General features: G+C 36.5%; 1 protein-coding gene across 1 annotated transcript in view; it reads left to right on the top strand.

Annotated features, from left to right (window-relative positions):
- PKN2 (protein kinase N2) overlaps positions 1-19,542 on the top strand; it is a 56,482-nt gene extending 36,940 nt beyond the window's left edge. The window contains exons 4-22 of the mRNA XM_075508452.1: positions 1,190-1,307; positions 2,943-3,088; positions 3,180-3,393; positions 6,225-6,410; positions 6,728-6,837; positions 8,673-8,816; positions 8,956-9,031; positions 9,358-9,532; positions 9,807-9,936; positions 10,363-10,517; positions 10,612-10,687; positions 10,775-10,866; positions 11,949-12,125; positions 12,713-12,775; positions 12,877-12,953; positions 14,359-14,501; positions 15,859-15,966; positions 17,604-17,684; positions 17,765-19,542. Of these exons, the coding sequence (XP_075364567.1) occupies positions 1,190-1,307; positions 2,943-3,088; positions 3,180-3,393; positions 6,225-6,410; positions 6,728-6,837; positions 8,673-8,816; positions 8,956-9,031; positions 9,358-9,532; positions 9,807-9,936; positions 10,363-10,517; positions 10,612-10,687; positions 10,775-10,866; positions 11,949-12,125; positions 12,713-12,775; positions 12,877-12,953; positions 14,359-14,501; positions 15,859-15,966; positions 17,604-17,684; positions 17,765-17,968 (2,475 nt within the window). The 3' untranslated portion in view covers positions 17,969-19,542. The remainder of the gene's footprint in view (positions 1-1,189; positions 1,308-2,942; positions 3,089-3,179; positions 3,394-6,224; positions 6,411-6,727; positions 6,838-8,672; positions 8,817-8,955; positions 9,032-9,357; positions 9,533-9,806; positions 9,937-10,362; positions 10,518-10,611; positions 10,688-10,774; positions 10,867-11,948; positions 12,126-12,712; positions 12,776-12,876; positions 12,954-14,358; positions 14,502-15,858; positions 15,967-17,603; positions 17,685-17,764) is intronic.

Genomic DNA, 19,542 nt, shown 5'->3' with positions numbered 1-19,542 from the left:
GGGGAAGAATTTAATTTCTTTAAGTTCTTAAATAATTGATAACTTCATTATAAAATTATAAATATAAGTATAAACCATGTCCATGGGAAAGTAACTTATTAATGAGGTTATAGAGTGGCTACAAAATTGAGTTAACCAAAACACCCTTTGGGCTATAACAAGTGTGATACTCATCTACACTGACTACTATTAATTACTGGGATTGATTGGTACTGCACAGACAGGACAAATAGACTGCCTTAAATTTTCTTATACCCCTTTTTTTGTTCTTAACTGCAAGTCAGATCACCTTTAAGTTATCTGGTAATTCCCAGAACATAGAGAGCCATGCAGCAGCCATAGAAGCACATGCACAGTTCCACATCCAAGAACCATTTGATAATCCATTGTAAGCCAGATCTCCAGTAGCTGGAGGACAAAAAATGGTGTACCTGAGAAACATGTGGATGGCTGTCTGCGCTCCTGACAATGAAATGGTATTATTGGTTAGTTTGAAAGTTCATCTTCAGAAATGTTCTCTTCTAAACTGCTTCTTGTGTTACTGCTTTTGAAAACAAAAATTGGTTAGCTTAGTTTATTTAGATGAAAAGTACTGTACTTTAAGTTGTTGATGAAATAGCTAATGAAGTAACCCTCGTATATTACGTATTTATTAATGCAAAAAAATCTTCAGCTTTGATTTGTTCAGAAAAACATACTGCAGACTTATGTGCTATGTAAGCTAACTTCGTATTTCTAATTTCAAGATTGAAAATCAGCTCAAGTGAATTAGTACAATGATTTTTATATGGATTTAGTCTAGCAAATTTGGCTATTAGAAGAGTTCTTATCATACAGTAAATTTGAGTCATTGTACATAGGGTGGAGGTATTTTGCAAATATCTTGTCCTTTCTTTAGTATCAGCTTACAAAACATTACACATGTAATGTTGCTAGATGGTGCCTCCTTTATTCGACTGTAAACAGCTACAGTTTCCATGGGAGTGGCTTATAGTCTTTAATCAACCAGAATATGCCTCTGTCCTAACTTCATTTCCATTGATACCGTAATGTGGTCAGTTGAATTGGTCTGCTATACCGAATGAACTACGTAGATTTAGTTCTTGTTCCTAAAGCATGTGGGTTTTGAAGCTTTCAATGTGTTTTGTTCCATTAAGAGTTTATGATTTTACCTTGTTTGTTTTAATAGGATCGAAAACTTCTTGCCACCGCTCAGCAGATGCTCCAGGACAGCAAGACAAAAATAGAAGTTATAAGGATGCAGATTCTTCAGGCAGTCCAGACCAATGAATTGGCTTTTGATAATGGTGATGGAGTAGAAAGGAAATATGAATCATTAATGTCAGAATGCCATATATCTGTACCGATATGCACACAGAGTTATAGATTTCTAGTAGGAATGTTAGACAAAGCTTGCATGAACCAAAAATAATCGGAGACTAGGCATACCATTGTGTGTGTTAGGATGCCAAATACATCTGACTTGAAGCAAAATACCTTAAGCTTAATGAAGAGAAATACAATCTCTCTTCATCATCCTTTTTATACTTTATGCACTCCATTTTTGCTTTGTGGTCTTCGTTCTCCCTTCATGCATGCTTTCTTTTGTCTTAACAATAACTAGTAATTTTCTTTAAAGCATATAATCTTTTCACTATCATAAAAAAAAAAAAATCTGAGGCAGGTACAAAGCCTGCTTGTCATACTTAAATAGATTGACCTTATTATTATTAATGAGAGCACAGATGGAGGCAAATTTTTGCTGTCTTTATGGGTATTTAGGCTAGATTGATAGTAAACAACTATTTTAAAAACAACAAAAAAAAAATCAGTGTTTTTAAAATGATGTGACTTGAAATACTCATGCTGCATTTCAGAAGTAGTTTTAAACTTGCGTTTCTTTGGAAATCTTTAAAATTAAAAAAAAAAAATTAAAAAGAAGAAGAAAAAATTACCCCTGAGCTATAATAGCATGAGCATACTATAAAATTGTGGGCATATTGGTACATCTCTAAGTCTTGAACTTTATTCGTATGCATTTCTGAGTATTGGAGTTGTATGACGATGCTTGTAATCAGGGCCTGGATATATCCTAGATAATGAAAAACCTCTGCGTGTGTGGATGTTTTGTTTTGTGAGGTGGGGGGTTGGTTTTCTTTGTTTGTTTTTACACTTAGGACACTTCTGGCTTCTTTTAACACCCCATCTTAGCACATGGATTATGTATATTGTTTGTTCAAAAGAAGAAGGAAGGTATTCAAGCTAGAAAGGGCTTTCAAATGCCTTTTTGTGTTCCTACTACTCTTAGAGCTTTAAACAGAAAGGAGTATATCCAGAAAACTTTGTAATTCTGTTTAGGAAATCTAAACACTGTAAGAAGTGGACATTAGAATGGTTAACCCAAACCATTTGGGGAAGGCAGTGTATGGGACCACTTACATTCTCTGTGCTGGCAGAAGCCAGATTCCCTGGGTTTTCATGTGAAGCAGAAGAATTATCAGAAACCAATCGGGGATCTACTTAGCTACAGAGTAGTTTGAAAGATAAATCCTCAGAGGCGTGGTTCATAAATGTGGAAGTCTCAAAACCTCCTTCTTGCCAGCTGAATGATGTTTGGGAGATTTGGCTTTTGTCCCTTAACTCCCTTAAAAACATGTTCTTTTTCTCACATCCTCTAGCAATTATAGTTCTTCAAGGAGTAGGACCTGTTTATTGGATTGAGGCCCTGATCAATTATTTCTTCCTTCAAATGCAGAAGCTTAAAATTTCACTGCTGCTTTTATGACATACTTCAAGCTTTTCTTTGGACTACCAAATCTGCATCTCTCACTCTTCTTTTTTTCTCCCCTCCCCTCTGTTTATGTGGGAGAGGGGTTAATATTAACGAAATTAAACATGGGCATGGTCTTCAATGAAGATTGTTTGTTTATATCTCTTTGCAGCAAAACCTGTGATAAGCCCTCTTGAACTCCGAATGGAAGAATTACGGCATCATTTTAGGATAGAGTATGCTGTAGCAGAAGGTGCAAAAAATGTGATGAAATTACTTGGATCTGGGAAAGTTACCGACAGAAAGGCACTTTCAGAAGTAATTTACGTCATTACAATTTCTGATACTTTATTTTTTCTTGAAAGAACATTTAAAATAATTTGAAATTTTTTTTTCCTATTTTAAAAAGGCACAAGCAAGATTTAATGAATCAAGCCAGAAGTTGGACCTCTTGAAGTATTCACTGGAACAGAGATTGAATGAACTTCCTAAAAACCATCCCAAAAGCAGTATTATTATAGAGGAGCTTTCATTGGTCTCTTCACCCACATTAAGTCCTCGTCAAAGTGTAATATCTACTCAAAACCAGTATAGTACACTGTCTAAACCAGCAGCTTTAACAGGTATGATTTATGGAGCTTTTTTAATTTCATTTTATTGAATGATTTAAAACAAGTCTTTAATGCCAGCTTCCTTTCTTTCTGGACATATTTCATTGTTGTTCTTTTCCTAGACAAAGGCATTTAGAATTTCCAAGTGTCTATGCGCCAAAAAAATGCAGATAAGTTTCCTTGATTTATTTGTTGACCTTTTTATAATCCTATTGAAAAAGTGAAGTTCTGGCCTTAAGTTAGGTCACTATGGAATGATATTACTAGCGTTTACCTAATGCCTTTCATCTTTAGATTATCAAGCACTTTAAAAGGTGGGTAAGTATCATTATCCCCATTTTACAGATGGGGAAACTGAGGTGCAGAAGGGTTAAGTGACTTGCCCTGGTCATACAACAAGTCAGTGGCAGAGCTGGAGATAGGCACCCAGCTTTTCTCCCAGTCCCTATTTTACCCACTGGACCACACTGGCGTCCTAGAAGGTGAGATTTATGCTACCAAAACATGCGTTGTATTTCTAAACCAAGGAGGGAGATCCTAAGAAACGTGCATGGAACTATTGAAGCCTCTATTTATTGGTGTGAATTATTTTCCTTGCAATTAAACATGGAGGTGTTTGGTTTTTTGTGTTTTGGGGTTTTTTTTAGAGACTTAGCCTACTGTGAGGGAACAGTACGTTTATATATAAATATAAGACTTAGGAACTTCTCACAGCTTGGGTTCACCTGGGATTGTTGTCCTTCATTAGAAGTAAACTGTTTCAAGAGATGAGCCATACTTTAGCAAAGCTCTTAAACATTTGCTTCCCAGTGTTCTTAAGAAAAGTAAATACTTTTGACTACTTGGGGGGGTATGTTGCTTTACTAAATTTATTTAATAAGTGGTAGTGTAAGAATTACTAGTACAGATAGGTTTGTTTTTTTGTTTTGTTTCCTAAAACATTTTATATGTAACTATTAAACCAACTATTAACAGAGTAAGTTTATTACAAAAACAATCTGTAATTCAAACGTTACTCTAGTTATACATGTATAACTGAAACCAGAATTTAGTTTTGAAGTACTGTGGGGTTATATCTTAAAACAAAAAGAGGAACTCTTCTGCTGAGCTGCAATAATAATAAAATGGAGTGAGTCTACTTGTCTTCCATTTTGGTTCAGTAAGATACGTAGCAAAAGGTAAAAAGCATCAGGACCTCAGCTGAGAGCCCTTGTAAAGTGGCAGAGTGGTGAGGGGAACTTTTTTTCATCATATGGAATCTCAAATGATCAGCGACCATGGGCAGGAAGTATCATGCCTTGGTTTTAAAACAGCTATTTTTTTTTTTTTTAATTATTCTTTTCCTGTAATACATAGTCATGCGTCAGCTACATTATAGTGACAAATAATTCCTCTTGAAATGTGATTTACTGATACATATGAACAGTTTCTAGTAGGAATTACCAGAAGAGAGCTACATGCTTGTGACGTTCTTAATAGTTTCACTTTCATATTGGCTACACAAAGAGCTTTTGTATTGAACTGGATTTAAATGAACAGCATCTTTGTGTTTTGCCTCTAACACTTTGTGGAAAAATAGATCAGTGCTGCTGTCATACTTTTTAAAGTGCATCAACAAAACTTTCTGATACGCATCCAGTCCTTATACAAGATTATAGCCTTTCTGCTTATTAATTTTTTTTTTTTTTCCCCTAAACAGAGTTTGGGAATGAGGTATTCTTTTACCTTTTAACCTGTTTTGGGAGCCAATAGCATCTCTTTGTCTTCATAGCCTAATGCTTAGCTGTCACTTACGGCTGTTAGTTCCCGACAGGATGGGATTTCTTCTCAGACTGGTTTTTTGGTGTCTGTTCTGTGGGCTATAATGTTGCCAGACCATTTTTAGGTCAAGTCTGACTTAAGTTTCTGTTACAAAAGAGTACTTTTAAGTTTCACAGTTAAGTACGTATGCTGTCAAAAGAACACTGCATTTAGGAGCTGCATTTCTAGCTGACAGTATGATTATGAACTGGCTAATTTCACCACTTCTGATAGTTAATTTTGTTAGTGTCAGTTGTGTCAGAGTTTTACAGATGCTATCTTGTACAGGATGAGGTAAGCCTACTGTTCTTGTAAACCATCTGTGGTATTCAGATGTTTCTGTGCTGCTGGAGGAAACTCTCTTAAATTAGAACAGCAGCCTCTATTCCTCATTTGGTTAAAGATGTAGAAGATTTTGAAGAGTAGCTTCTTGTCTCAGCTTTTATAAATCCGAATTCAGTCAAGTTGGAACAATTCAATGATTTTTAAATTATGTACTAACTCAAATTTGACTTTAGCATGCAGCAGGCAAATGTGATTTCTGAATGTATCTTGAACAAATTGGTAGTCTCAATAGTCAATGTGTTCATTTTAATTACCAAAGCAATGTATCCAATATTAATTGGTTATATAAAACTTGTGAAAAATTGTTACTGTCCCATCTGCAAGATCCATTGTTGTAATAAGAAACTTAAGATTTGTCATCTTAAAAAATGACATTGCTTACAACTTGAACCCAAGTCAGTTAGGTTCTCAAGTGAAGAAAACAAAGATACTTCTGAGACACGGAACAAAAACTTATTTTGTGTTATTTTGGTGAACTGTTGCTCCTTCTAGAAAGTTGAGTGCCACATATTTGACTTTTAATGCTTGTTTTCAGTATATTTGTCTGTCTTAGATCTGTCTTTTGATTTCATCTGATATTTCTGTTCTACCCTGCGGGGGTCAGAATGTGAGATACTGCCATAAATCAATCATTAGTCATTCACTTTGTTTACTTAAGAACAGAAATCTTTGATAAATCATTGTCTGTCTTATTCTAGGTACCCTGGAAGTTAGGCTAATGGGCTGCCAAGATATTTTGGAAAACGTCCCTGGTCGATCAAAAGCCACATCGATTACGCTACCTGGTTGGAGTCCAAATGAAGCCAGATCATCCTTCATGAGCAGAACCAGTAAAAATAAAAGTGGGAGCAGTAGAAACCTTTTGAAAACTGATGACTTGTCCAGTTCAGTATACTCTTACTTCTCTTATTTTTATGCATATCTTTTATTTACGTTTTAATGTGCATGCCATGTTCTGTAATTTAAAATACTAAATTGATTTGAAGCTTTAAACTTATGTGTTTCTTCATCTGTCAAGTTGTTTAAAACAAACAAACAAAAAAACCCCAAACAAAAAACCCAAAACCACAACCACACTATTATGACCATAAGAACCAATTAAATATGAGATTACATTTTGAAGGGAAACTTAATGAAGATTGTTTTGTTTGTGGAAAATCCTCTTAAAGATTTAAGCTGAGTTTGTGTACTTTACTTACAGATGAAGTCTGTGCTGTACTGAAGCTGGATAACACTGTGGTCGGTCAAACTAGCTGGAAACCTATTTCCAATCAGTCATGGGATCAGAAATTTACACTGGAACTAGACAGGGTAAAAATGTATTCTTACTTCATTGACAGCTATAGTCGATTCTTTAGATTAATTTCATGTTGCTGCTTTTTTTTTTGCCTGTTGTTGTGATTATGTTCAAATTTCATATGTGCAAGTGTTCCCATCCATAACAGAATGAGCTCCCTGGGGTTAAGCTGTTATGCTGGGCTGGCATTCTAGAAATTCTACCTTTTCTGGCCTACAAACTGACATAATATTTTTATCCAAGATCTAACAGCATCTTTTTAGCCTGTGATAGATGGTGCTTAAATTCTTATTAGGATCATCAATTTATTAGAATTTACTGATAAATAATAATATCAGATACAGTATGGATATTTTGGTAAAGCTATGTCATGGAATTTTCACAGTGCTTCTGTAAAAGTGGTCTCGTGTGAAGCTGATCAATTCTTCAGGAATAATAAATAAATTCACTAATTATTCTTTCCTAGAACTTTAAATGTTACTTGGAGGATGCAAGTATCGAAATGATATATTTCTTTCCTCACACCTTTTGAAGAGAATTTATGTTATATAGGTTTAATCAAGTATTTGTTTTTTAGATACCTGATAGTCATAGTATTTTAAGGTATAAGGATTTTTTTTCCATCAGTGTTTAAAATAGACTGAAAATTAAACTATATTTTAGGAGCCTAAAATGTCATCTCCAGTATATGAAGATGACATATGGAGATGACAACAAATGAAGAGGAAAAAAAAGCCACCTTCCTGTTTTTGCTCTCTCCCTGCCTCACCCTGCCCCTCCGAGCCCCAAACCAGATTCCTTCCATCTAGGAAGGACGCAGTTTTAGACCTGCAGGTAGAGAAATTCAGGTTCCAGTTGAGAGCAGTGCAGAACAAAACTAGCAGCTGTGGAGTCCTCAAGCCTTGATTATTCTCAGATTAAGACTAGAACTAGTCAAAGTTTAGTAGCTGCTCCTACCAACCTAGTATGTGTCATGTTCACTATTTAAAAACTCAATATTAGATGCTTTTTGGTGCCAGAAAAGGACTTTGCTTCTGCTAGGCATGACCATGCATCCTTCTGTATTTGAAATGCACATTCCAGACCCCATCATTTTTTTTTATCAGTTGCTGTTTCTTAACTTTTGTTTCTTTTAAAACCTACAGCTATCCTATAAAAACAGTAAGTTGATGCATCATGATGGAATTAAACTATGATACCTGAACTTAGTAACATACAATGCTGCTCTTATATTGTATTGCAGGGTTCTTCACGTTTTGTAACAAGCATTTAAGACACCCTAAGACTATATAAATCCCACCAGCAAGATATAGCAGTAGTTCTTGTTAGTTTAAAGTTTTTGGCCCCTCCTCACAACCATGTTACAAAAACTGTATTTCTAGAGATACTGTATAAAGTCTTGCATCATGATGCATATGCAGGTACTAAAATGTTACTATGCAGCTGTGAAATGCAATAGATTACTTGTAAATAACATGAAAAACTAGTAAAGTTGAGGTTTCTAAACACTGTAAAAATTTGTTGTCAGAGCTTGAGCTAAAATATCTTGAACTAGCATTGTTGTTAGACTGACTCAGAAAGACTGGTGACTGTGACTGCTTCTGCTCTTGGGGGAATTTTACACTTATACTTTTATTTGGACACTGGCAATCACATCTGAACTGAAGTGAAATGCTACAATCATCCTAGTAAGAGCTTGCTCAGTATGGCTAGTTAGCCCTGGCACTCTTTTAAAGTAACAGCTCTGCATCTTGATCCTTGACTTGCTAGATCTTATGATTGTACAGAGGTAACTCTTGCAGAACAATTACTAATAAGTAATTTCCTGTGTATGTGTTTCCTGTCGTAGTCACGTGAGTTAGAAATCTCAGTTTATTGGCGTGACTGGAGATCTTTGTGTGCAGTAAAGTTTCTGAGGTTGGAAGACTTCCTGGATAACCAACGGCATGGCATGTGTCTCTATCTTGAACCCCAGGGCACTCTGTTCGCAGAGGTAAGAATGTTTCTTTGAAGCACTTGAGCCATACTTGCAAGTATTATATTGCAGAATAGTTGAAGAAGTTTTTCTTAAAGTTTTAAGAATGCCTTTTGTTCTTAAACTTGAATTATAACACATATTATTTGAACTGCAGGTTACGTTTTTTAATCCAGTTATTGAAAGACGACCAAAACTCCAGAGGCAGAAGAAAATATTTTCAAAACAGCAAGGTGATTGTTTAATATATACATGTAAAGCTTAAAAGTTGTACAGATCTGTGATATTTTTTTATACAGAGACCTAATATTTGTCTGTGAATAAAGCTGTTGATAATGAAGGATTTGGCATTGTATTTAGAAATGTTTTCTTTTAAATTCCTTATTATGCATTAGCATTTAATAATGAATAATTAGGAATTTCTAAGGAATATGACAAATTCAGTTTGTTCTTCATAAACCATAAACTGATTAATATGAATTTTTTTTTTAATTATAGCTTTTGGTAATAAGTAAGGAAATTACTTGCACTTTCTTTGCTTTTTTCACAATATCCACAGGCAAAGCATTTCTCAGAGCTCCTCAAATGAATATTAATATTGCCACTTGGGGAAGGCTGGTAAGAAGAGCTATTCCTACAGTAAATCACTCTGGCACCTTCAGCCCTCAAGCACCAGTGCCTGCTACCGGGCCAGTGGTTGATGCACATATTTCTGACCTAACACTGCCAGCCAGGTAGGTGATATCTACAGTTTTTAAGTACTTTTAAGAGCAAGAGTAGCAGTGAGATGCTTATGCCCTAATGTATGTAATGTATGTCAAATCTGTTTATTCTGCAAGACCGCAGACCTTTCAATGTTTTAATTTTGGACATCCATTTTAGAGAGAGATCTACACACACAAGATTTGTTTCAGGAGAAATCTACATAACGTGCAGTTTTACGTTCATTTTCATAACTATTAAAACAGTCTCTGCTATACACTGAGGAGTTATTTATTTTCTTGCCAGTGACTCTCCTGTAGCCAAATTGGACTTCGAACTTGAGCCTGAGCCTCCACCTGCTCCACCCCGTGCATCTTCCCTTGGGGAAATATGTGAATCTTCCTCTGAGATAAAGGCTGCTGATGCACCATCTCAGGCAAGTTACTTTAAGGATTTTGGGCTATACAGTTTAACAAGGCTGTAATATTGGCACCTTTATGATGGATTTCTTCCCTTATATTTCAGCATATGCTCCCTTAACTTACCCATACAGAATGGTCTCAACAGAATGCTCCAATTAACTGTTTCCATGGTTGGTGTGTTTAACTCTCCATGTCATTGGTTCCACCACAGAAAAAAACAAAAGCCCAAAATCATTAGAGTATTCAGGAAAAAATGGTTTTATTAACAAAGAGCAGAATGACTGGAGCAATAGGTTTCATCAGTCTGTTAAAAGCTTGCTTATCTGTATCATCTTAAAGTATACCATTTTAGCTTAGATAATTCTTGTGTTAAGAATGTCACAAGCTTATAGTAAAATTTCTGCATTCATTTGCCTTCGCAATCAGTTTTAAATTTTCAGACTTCTTTTTCTTCACAGGATGAAGTAACAGCTTTTGATTTTGAAAACGGCAGAAATAGTATTGTCCCAAAACTCCAGCCTGAAATAATCTGTGAGCCTGATGCTTCCCATTCAGACATTAAAAAAACCAGTACCCGAGAGCCTGAAGATAGAAGGTAAAAATGCAGTGGTTTTGCTGTTGATCTGAATAATATTTCTTAAAGTGAACAAACTAGAAGATTTTTTTGACTGTTTTTTTTATTTACATAGATCACAGCAAAGATTTCAATTCAGTCTGAAAGATTTCAGATGTTGTGCTGTACTAGGCAGAGGACATTTTGGAAAGGTAAATGTCAAAAGGCTATATCAAATGTCAACGCTGTATCAAAAACTAGATATAGCTCTTAAATGAATCACTTATCTTCTGTTTTAGGTGCTGTTGGCAGAGTACAAAAACACAAACGAGATGTTTGCTATTAAAGCCTTAAAGAAAGGAGATATTGTCGCTCGTGATGAAGTAGACAGGTCAGTTTGTAAAATATAATACATGGATTCCATAAATTAATTGAGTTTTCTTTCTGCATGCAACACAACTGTAAGCTCTACCAAACAGTAGTTAAATTCAGTGAAAGGGCGAAACGAGTTGTCCTCTCCCTGCTTAGTTGGCTGCTGCAGACGTGTAGTCTTTCTTCTGGGGCAAGGAGGGAGCAGTGTAGGCCAGGAATACTGATTTGTTTTAGTGCCCCTCTTACCATGCCTGTACTACAGCTCTGACGTAAAGCTGATCCTGTTTTTCATTTAGGTTCTCTTGCAATTATTTATTCTAATTACTTGTTCTATAGACTTCTATCACATTTCAGGAGGACAGTGACTATGTTTTCTTTACTGGCAGCAACACCTATGATGGTATTTCTCAAACTCTACCATACTTTGTCCATCATATTTTCCCTTAAGTCCTGTGTATACTCCAGTGTTGGTTATTTGGGAGTTTTGTTTGGTTGGTTTTTTTCTTTTTGCCCCAAAACTCAGATTTTTCTTTGCTTGGAAGTGAAGTGGCAGTTACAAAAATGTCTAGTTTTAGTGCAAGAAGGTACTTTTACAACTGTTTAGTAGTGACTATATTCATTTGACTTGCAGAAAGAAAGATAACTGTATTAAGAATAAGCTACAAAATTAACCAATTGGCTTAAAGATAAATAATCTGGAATTACTATGGATAGATGTCTATAATATTGTTACTGTTTTTTCACTTTATGTATTGTATACAGTTACAATAAAAATGGATTGAAGCTAATGTCACATGATATTGATGCATACTTAATGCAAGCCTGAGTATTTGGAAGGAAAATTGGCAGGGTACAATTTTCATGGACTGCTAGGTTTCCTCTTTCATTTGTGAAAAATAAATGTAACTTCATGGAAATCCTGGCACCAACTTAATGTGTGTGCAAGTATTAAAACCTCTCTCTTGAAACAAAAAATGTTCTTATCTTACCCTGAGGAATAGCGGAAAAAACACAAGGTATAAATTACTAATAGTTTCTGAGAGTTGAAAAATTGTGGTTCAGGATTCAGCTTTAAATTTTTACTGATTTTTCTGTTTGCAGCTTGATGTGTGAAAAGCGAATATTTGAAACTGTGAATAGTGTAAGACATCCCTTCTTGGTGAACCTTTTTGCTTGTTTCCAAACCAAAGATCACGTTTGCTTTGTAATGGAATATGCTGCTGGTGGGGATCTGATGATGCACATTCATACTGATGTCTTCTCTGAACCAAGAGCAGTGTGAGTATCCATCCCTTTTTGTGGCATTAAGTGAAGAGCATTTTGTTCAGCGGGTAAGAACTAAGACCTTTATCACCACATGCCTCTACATTATGCCATTTCAGTAAATACTGTTTAAGTTTTTAAAAGGGTCAGAGATTCTAACTGATTTTGTTAGAAAAAGGCACATGCAGGTTTAATGCACCTGAATCTACATTTAATTCAAAAATTATATACAAATACTTAATGTTTATAGTACTTTTTTTTAAGATTACATTAAAAAGCTTAATGAAAAGTTAAAATAGCAGACAAGGCTAAAAAAGGAAAGAATAAGCCAAGTTAGAAATCCTTCAATGCCATGGCAGTGGACACTACAGAAAATTTATCCTGAGGCCAAGCGAACATACTACAGCTTTAAAGCTGCAAGTTTAAGCATTTTTGCCATCTGGCTTTAAAACTCTGACCTTGTATAAAACTAAACTGTACCTGGAAAAACAATTTGTAATCTTCAGAAGATGGTTAATAAAAAAGATCAATAATAATGGACTTCACATTCTGAAAAGCAAGACTAAAATCCATTGAAATTTTAACTTTAACTTTTCCAACAGATTCTATGCTGCATGTGTGGTTCTTGGACTTCAGTATTTACATGAACACAAAATCGTATATAGGTAAGTAGTCACTGACCCATTTCCACAGATGAATTTCAGCTGTTCTGAATAGTACTGAAGAAACATCAGTGATGCAATTTTGTTCTCAAATGTTCATTTAGAGATTTGAAGTTGGATAACTTATTGCTGGACACAGAAGGCTTTGTGAAAATTGCTGACTTTGGTCTTTGCAAAGAAGGTAATGACCCTTACGTTGTCTTTGTAGGGGAATTCATAGTCTGTCTTACTCTTGACTGTTCCTTGAGACTTTTGGACTGCCAAATGTGTATAGTGTATACTTACCCTGTATCATTTGAAAGGAAAAAATACATCTCTGTACGAATGTGGAGACAGGAGGAAGTTCCTCAGTAGGGAAATATCAGGAGCATCTGAGCATAGCCCTATTTTTCTTTCCTCCAGTTGTGAGCATCACCTATTCTGAGTCTTACTTCATCATATCTCTGCTTATTAATAAGGCATACTGCTGCATTTTACAAGTTGGCAGAAAAAGCATTAGGTGGTTTTCCTCATGCTAAACATGTTGACACTGTACAATGAAATCAAGTACCACTGTAATCCATACCTCACTCCTACTTCTTTACAAATTCATTATCTATCTTTTTAACTCAGAAATAGTTGCAACTCTAAGTATATGGAAATGACATGCAAAGTATACTATAGCTAAAATAGAGAAATCTATCCCAAAAGGGAAGCCTACATGCTAGAAAGTTACTTTCAAGCATCCCACTACTGGCAACTAGCTTTCAAATAAGACATAAAATAAGAGGTAGCAACTGAAATTGCAGTGTCTTTCTCAAACCCCATTGTGGGGAAGATCTGGAAAGGTCAGTTTCCTTCTCCAATTTGTATAGCCTGTCCTCCGTATCCTTTTCTTCTTCCTAAGAGGGAATTCAGTAAATTCAGTGGGTGTTCACACGTTACTGTTGTCTTTAATATGTCTTTAATAGGGCAAGTTGTGTGACTTCAGCTACAAACAAGTTCCATAAATGACAAAAGGAAACGAGGACAAGGAGAGCTCTTTGATTTACTGACTGCTACAATAAATGGTTTTCTTAAGCTTTTTGCAGCACCTCCACTTGTAGTGTCACATCAGTCCTTGTGGTGCTGATGTCCCAAACTGTGCTCCTCTTGCAAATATACAGGGCTTATTTTGCTCAAAGTTGTTTCATTACACTCCATCTTTTATTTTACTATATGTAGTTTTGCCACTGTAGAAGCATCCGTAGTAGGCATGTTTGACTAGTGTACCATGCTTTCTTCTACTAGCTAGTAGAAATACAGCATAAGATTGTTTGTATCTTTCCAAGCAAAGATAACTGGGTGACAACAGTGTAACTGGAAGCTTATTTGGCTCATTGCATATAGTTCAGGGTAGAAGAACTTATACTGAAGCACAAGTGGAACAAGGGCGTGGGAGGGAAGAATGGGGGAATGTTTTACCTCATTGGCCTGAGCCTTCAGGACAGGCCCTGGAACTACAGTATCGGCTGAAGTTGCTCTAGAGAGGGGTTTTACTTGCTGGAGGAGTAGGTTGTAGAGTGGCAGAAAATACTGCTTGCTTTTCATTAACTGTAACTTTTCAGGAATGGGATTTGGAGACAGAACAAGCACATTCTGTGGCACACCGGAATTTCTTGCTCCAGAGGTGCTGACAGAAACTTCCTACACAAGAGCTGTAGACTGGTGGGGTCTTGGTGTACTTATCTATGAGATGCTAGTGGGTGAGGTAAGTTCTAGTAAGAGACAATGGAGTCATAAAACTAATACACATTAAAAAGGTTACAAAACTCAACATTCCAGCCTGTCAACGTTTAATATGCCCTACCTGTCACAGTTGTATCGATACTTGTATATACAGTATGTATAGGCATACCCAGTTTTACAGCAAGCTTCTTAATGTGTTTCATCAAGAAAAAGAAGTACTAAATACTGATCAGCTACTTACCTGATACTAGCTGCTGTAATGCTATAGAAGTCGATGAGTCATGTCATGAACTTGAATTATCAGCAATTGTGGAAGTGAATGAGTTGTAGCTGGTCCAAGACTTCACCTCTAGATTTTTGTTTTATTTTGGTTTTAATTACATCATTAGGCTTTAAATCACATTACAGTAATGGCACATTAATATCAGTGTCTCTAAGCAAGAACATAGCACATCTGGTTTTGGGGAGCTCAGTTTCCAGCACACATCTGTTATCGTCAAATTTGGATGCGTACAGCTATAGCAGTCTTCTGCTTTCAAATGCTTTTGGGGAGAAAATAAATTCCTTAATTTCTGGAGCTTGAATGGAAGTGAACTTTAATGCATAAAACTGGATAGTAGTGAAAGATTATGCCAAACGCAATGCTGTTTACCATTTGAATTACACGTGCACTAAAATAGAATGCCCCAGTTCCATGTAAATGAGCTGGTATAAATAAATTTCTATTGAATAGTTATTTACCATTGCGTATACTGCTTTACCTTCTGGTCCATCTTGTTACAGTGTCCCCCAGGTAGCACAGTGATGTCTTACATCCTAAAAACTGGAAAAAAACTATAGATTTGCTCATCATTCTGTTCTTTTTTAAAAAGATGATCATTCAACTTACTTTTACTTCCTTTCAAGCAAAAAAAGACAAAAAGCTTGTAGGGTGTCGCCTACATCTGTCAGGTCACTTCAAAACAGTTTGAAAACCCTTGAGCTGTAACATGCTAAAGATATTACAAAAACAAGTTAGTCTTGACCATGTTACTTGTGAATGGCAGCTGTCCCAAAGAAGAGCTGATACATACTTTCCACATTCCCTGTATATCTTGTATCAGAGTTCAAAGAAGATCCCAGTTTTAGGTGTTTCTACTTCTAAAAGCACATTTTTAAAGCATAGTCCTTCAGTAAGAATTAAGGGATAATACCAATTTGCCTTACTTTTTTCTCTTCCTTATGGAAAACTACCCTATCTGTTTCTGGGAAAAGGAAGACTTCATTTCAGGGTGCCTTAATTCCAGACTGTCAGTTGAATATATGTTGTTTTAAATTGTAAGTGATTTTGAAGCCTGTTTAGTAGTTTGGTTTTTTTTTTTTTATTACTTTCATTATAGTCTCCCTTCCCTGGAGATGATGAAGAAGAGGTGTTTGACAGTATTGTAAATGATGAAGTAAGATATCCACGATTTCTGTCTACAGAAGCCATCTCTATAATGAGACGGGTAAGAACAAAATAATAATATTAGGTATTGCCCTCTTATCCTCCCCATCATTAAGGAAATTAGTTACTTTTGTGAGGAACAAAATACTTAAGAACCTATGCGTGGTTATTTTTTTCTACAATTAAATTTCAGACTTGCTTCATTTATGCTGTGCCATGCTGCCTATCACCTTAAATGAAAATTGTTGGTGGCATTCCACCTTAATCAGGAGCAAGTTTTTCTTTTTAAAATGTAAAACACTAGAGGCTCTATTTTCTCCCTGAACGAAGTTTCCTAGTCATATCTAACTAGAGAAGTTCAGCTCTCTTTTCCTAGCAGAACACTGCTGCATTGACCTATTTGGTAGATTAACATTGTCACATGAATATTTTAATTCAAAGACTTCTAAATCTTTTTGGTTTCGTTCCAACTGGGGCAGGGAACACGGTACACATGGCATCTGCAGTCCCATTCCTGGCAAAGAACAGCTGATTTTGTTTATGATTTATTAGTGCTATTCCTTAGTGTAATGCCTCTACTTCCCTGAAGAAGGTGCTTGAACCTGTCTGAGTTAGAAGCTTATCACAGTTGACAGAAAGGCATCTACTGGAGGTGATTCAAAGCCTTTGGGAGCAGCCTCTCCGCTTAAATGGCTGACACTGAGTATCAGTCTAGCACCCAATTCAGCAATGTGCTGCAGCATGTAAGTTGAAGCATGTCACAGTAACTACTGTGACATAAGTATTTAAGTAATAGCAATCATTTTAAGCTATAGAATATTTATGCTTACTCCCAGAGAGAGTGTTTGTCTAGAGAAAGACAGAAGAATACAGTTTTAAGGCAGTACCTGGGGATAATACCCATTTTTTACTGTGAAAATTATCATGCCAATAGCCACACTGCACCCAGAATACACGTACCGTGAACTTTGTGCATGCAGTTTACTGGTTGTAGCTCTGTGTGCACTGTTCCTATCTGAGAAATTCTTACATAATATAGTAGATGGTATTTTTTGATGGCTGCATCATGAATAAATCTATCAACCCACCCTGATGCTGGGCACTCTGCCTGGAACAGGGGACTGCTCACAGCAGCATGATTCACAAGTAGGAGCATCTAACTTCTGGTGTTAACTAGAAAACCCTTTTATTTGGCTGGGTGTGTAAAGCAGCATTCAACCCTCTCAGTAAATCAGCTGCTGTGAAATAGCTGGGCACAGGAGCCAGCAGAGTAGTTTCTCTTGAGCCAAGCAAGAAATACTTACGTAATTTCTCTATCCTCTCCAGCAACAAGCACACTTTTCAGTATCTCTGTGCTGAACACTAGCCCCACAAATCACCTCGGGTGCCAAGACTTGGTACCACAGATCTGCAGGGAGAGATGTGAGTCTGTGCTCTGTATGTTCATAGCTAGGCTGCTGGGGGAATTGTGCTAACAGGTTCAGGCATCTCTCAAAGAGCACTGCTATCTCTCGCTATGTACATCTAAAGTTTTGTTTTTCCCTTTCTGCGAGGACCAAGAATTTTCTATAGGTCAGGCAGTATGAATTTCACTGTCCCTCCACTGTTGGTGTTGGCTCTTACACAGTAGCACTCATCCTCCCTAGTTCCTCCCCCTACCCATGAATTTTTGCACTGAAATGTTGCATGTTTTGTCAGCTGCTACGAAGAAATCCAGAGCGGCGCCTTGGAGCTGGAGAGAAAGATGCTGAGGATGTGAAAAAGCATCACTTCTTCAGGGTGAGTACAAACTAGTAGTATTTTTAAGGACACTAAGGAGTAAAGACAGGAAACTAAACATCAGTTGGTTTATTTTACAGCTAATAGATTGGAATGCTTTACTGGCCAAGAAAGTGAAGCCTCCTTTTGTACCTACCATTAGAGGACGAGAAGATGTTAGTAATTTTGATGACGAATTTACCTCTGAAGCACCTATCCTCACTCCACCTCGGGAACCAAGGATACTTTCAGAAGAAGAGCAGGAAATGTTCAGAGATTTTGATTACATTGCTGATTGGTGTTAACTTCTAGACACTGTGAAACCCCAGCTGACTGGCTCACAAGAATGCCTCTCTCAGAAGAATACCAACCCCTTCAATTGCTCTCTGTGCCACCTGTAGCTTCTGGTTTTTTTAAATCACATGAAGATCCTTTTAAGTACTGTTTTAACACTCTTGTGAAGAGTGGCCTCTTTGTATATTGTTTTTTATCTGAGCACTGGAAAGCAGGTCTATGGAATTCTTAAGCTGAGTTGGTGAACCCAGGCTGTATTAAGCTTCCCACACATGGGCACACATGGATCTGTACTGTTTCTCTCACTCTTCTACAGCAGATAACATCACTTTTTAATCTGCCTTAAGTGGGAAAAGCAGACTTTGAGCTAGGTAATCACTTATCTCTACTCAGCCACATGGAAATAGAAGTTTGGGATACTGATGACACTCACACAGAACATGGTTCTAGCTGGAGAAGGCAGATGATTTCAGTTAAATATTATCTTGGGCAGTCTATAAATCTACACATTTCTATGTACACCTTCATCTTGAGTTCTTAAAATAATGGTATAATGAGAACAGATATGCCTTGTTTTGTAAATTTTCTATGGTATTTATTAGGAAAAATGTTAAATGCCTTGCCTTTGAGATAACAACAGTGTAAGTGCTTCCATTACAAAGAAAAATCCAGAAAAATCCGGAAAGTTTACCAAAGCCACTTGCCAAACAGTTTTGCCTTCAAGCTTTTTAAGCATGGCTTAAAACCCTGGTTGATACGAAGAATGTAACAATGATGTTGCTCAGTCTAACCACAACGAGCAAAGCATATGCATTTCCCAAGCCCATCCACTTCTGTACTCAAACTCATGCCTTTCCCACTCACCGAGGGGACAGATACATTAACCGGTCTGTATCTAACCACCTAGATCATCCTGTATCTGCTGTATAATATCATATCACTTTTAGAAAACATAAGGATTTTCAATGTATACATGCTGTGAACATGTATATTTGGAAGTTGTAATGTATTCTTATGTCCAGGCAAGTAATTTAATTATACCACTTCATTAATTTTGCACAGTGGCCGAGTGTACAACGTAGAACTCTGAGTGAAAAAAATACTTGTATAGATATAGGCCACTGAACTCCAGAACTTAGATTGGCAGTCACTGAGGGTAAAAGCAATATGTTGTATCAGAATGTATAAAATATTTTTGATAAAAACAGTGTATATTTTACAAACCCCTTAACACTAAAAGCTGTACCTCAAAAGCTGAAAAATAATTTAGACCACACACTGTGCATACTTGTAAACCAAGACCTATTTTTGGCATCTGGTGTTCTGTGGGCAAACATTAATTCTTGGAAAATAAATTTCCCACATGGTCCTTAGCTCTAGCACCATGCAGAGCCGATTGGATATGTATTCTCACAGGTTCATCCTAGCCAGGAGTTTGCTGATCATGGGCTAAGACAGTGAGAATCAGCACTCAAATGAATTCAAAACTTGTTTTATTCATTCAAAGAAGAAACACAAACCTGTTTAAAATCATGATGCTGGGCAGACCTGCAGGGTCAGGCAGGGGAGAGGCTTAGGGAGGGGG

This window comes from Mycteria americana, chromosome 7, assembly GCF_035582795.1.
Source record: "Mycteria americana isolate JAX WOST 10 ecotype Jacksonville Zoo and Gardens chromosome 7, USCA_MyAme_1.0, whole genome shotgun sequence".
Taxonomy (NCBI): Eukaryota; Metazoa; Chordata; class Aves; order Ciconiiformes; family Ciconiidae; genus Mycteria; species Mycteria americana.
The sequence above is the reverse complement of the archived record's forward strand: the minus strand, read 5'-3'. Positions and strand labels throughout refer to the sequence as shown.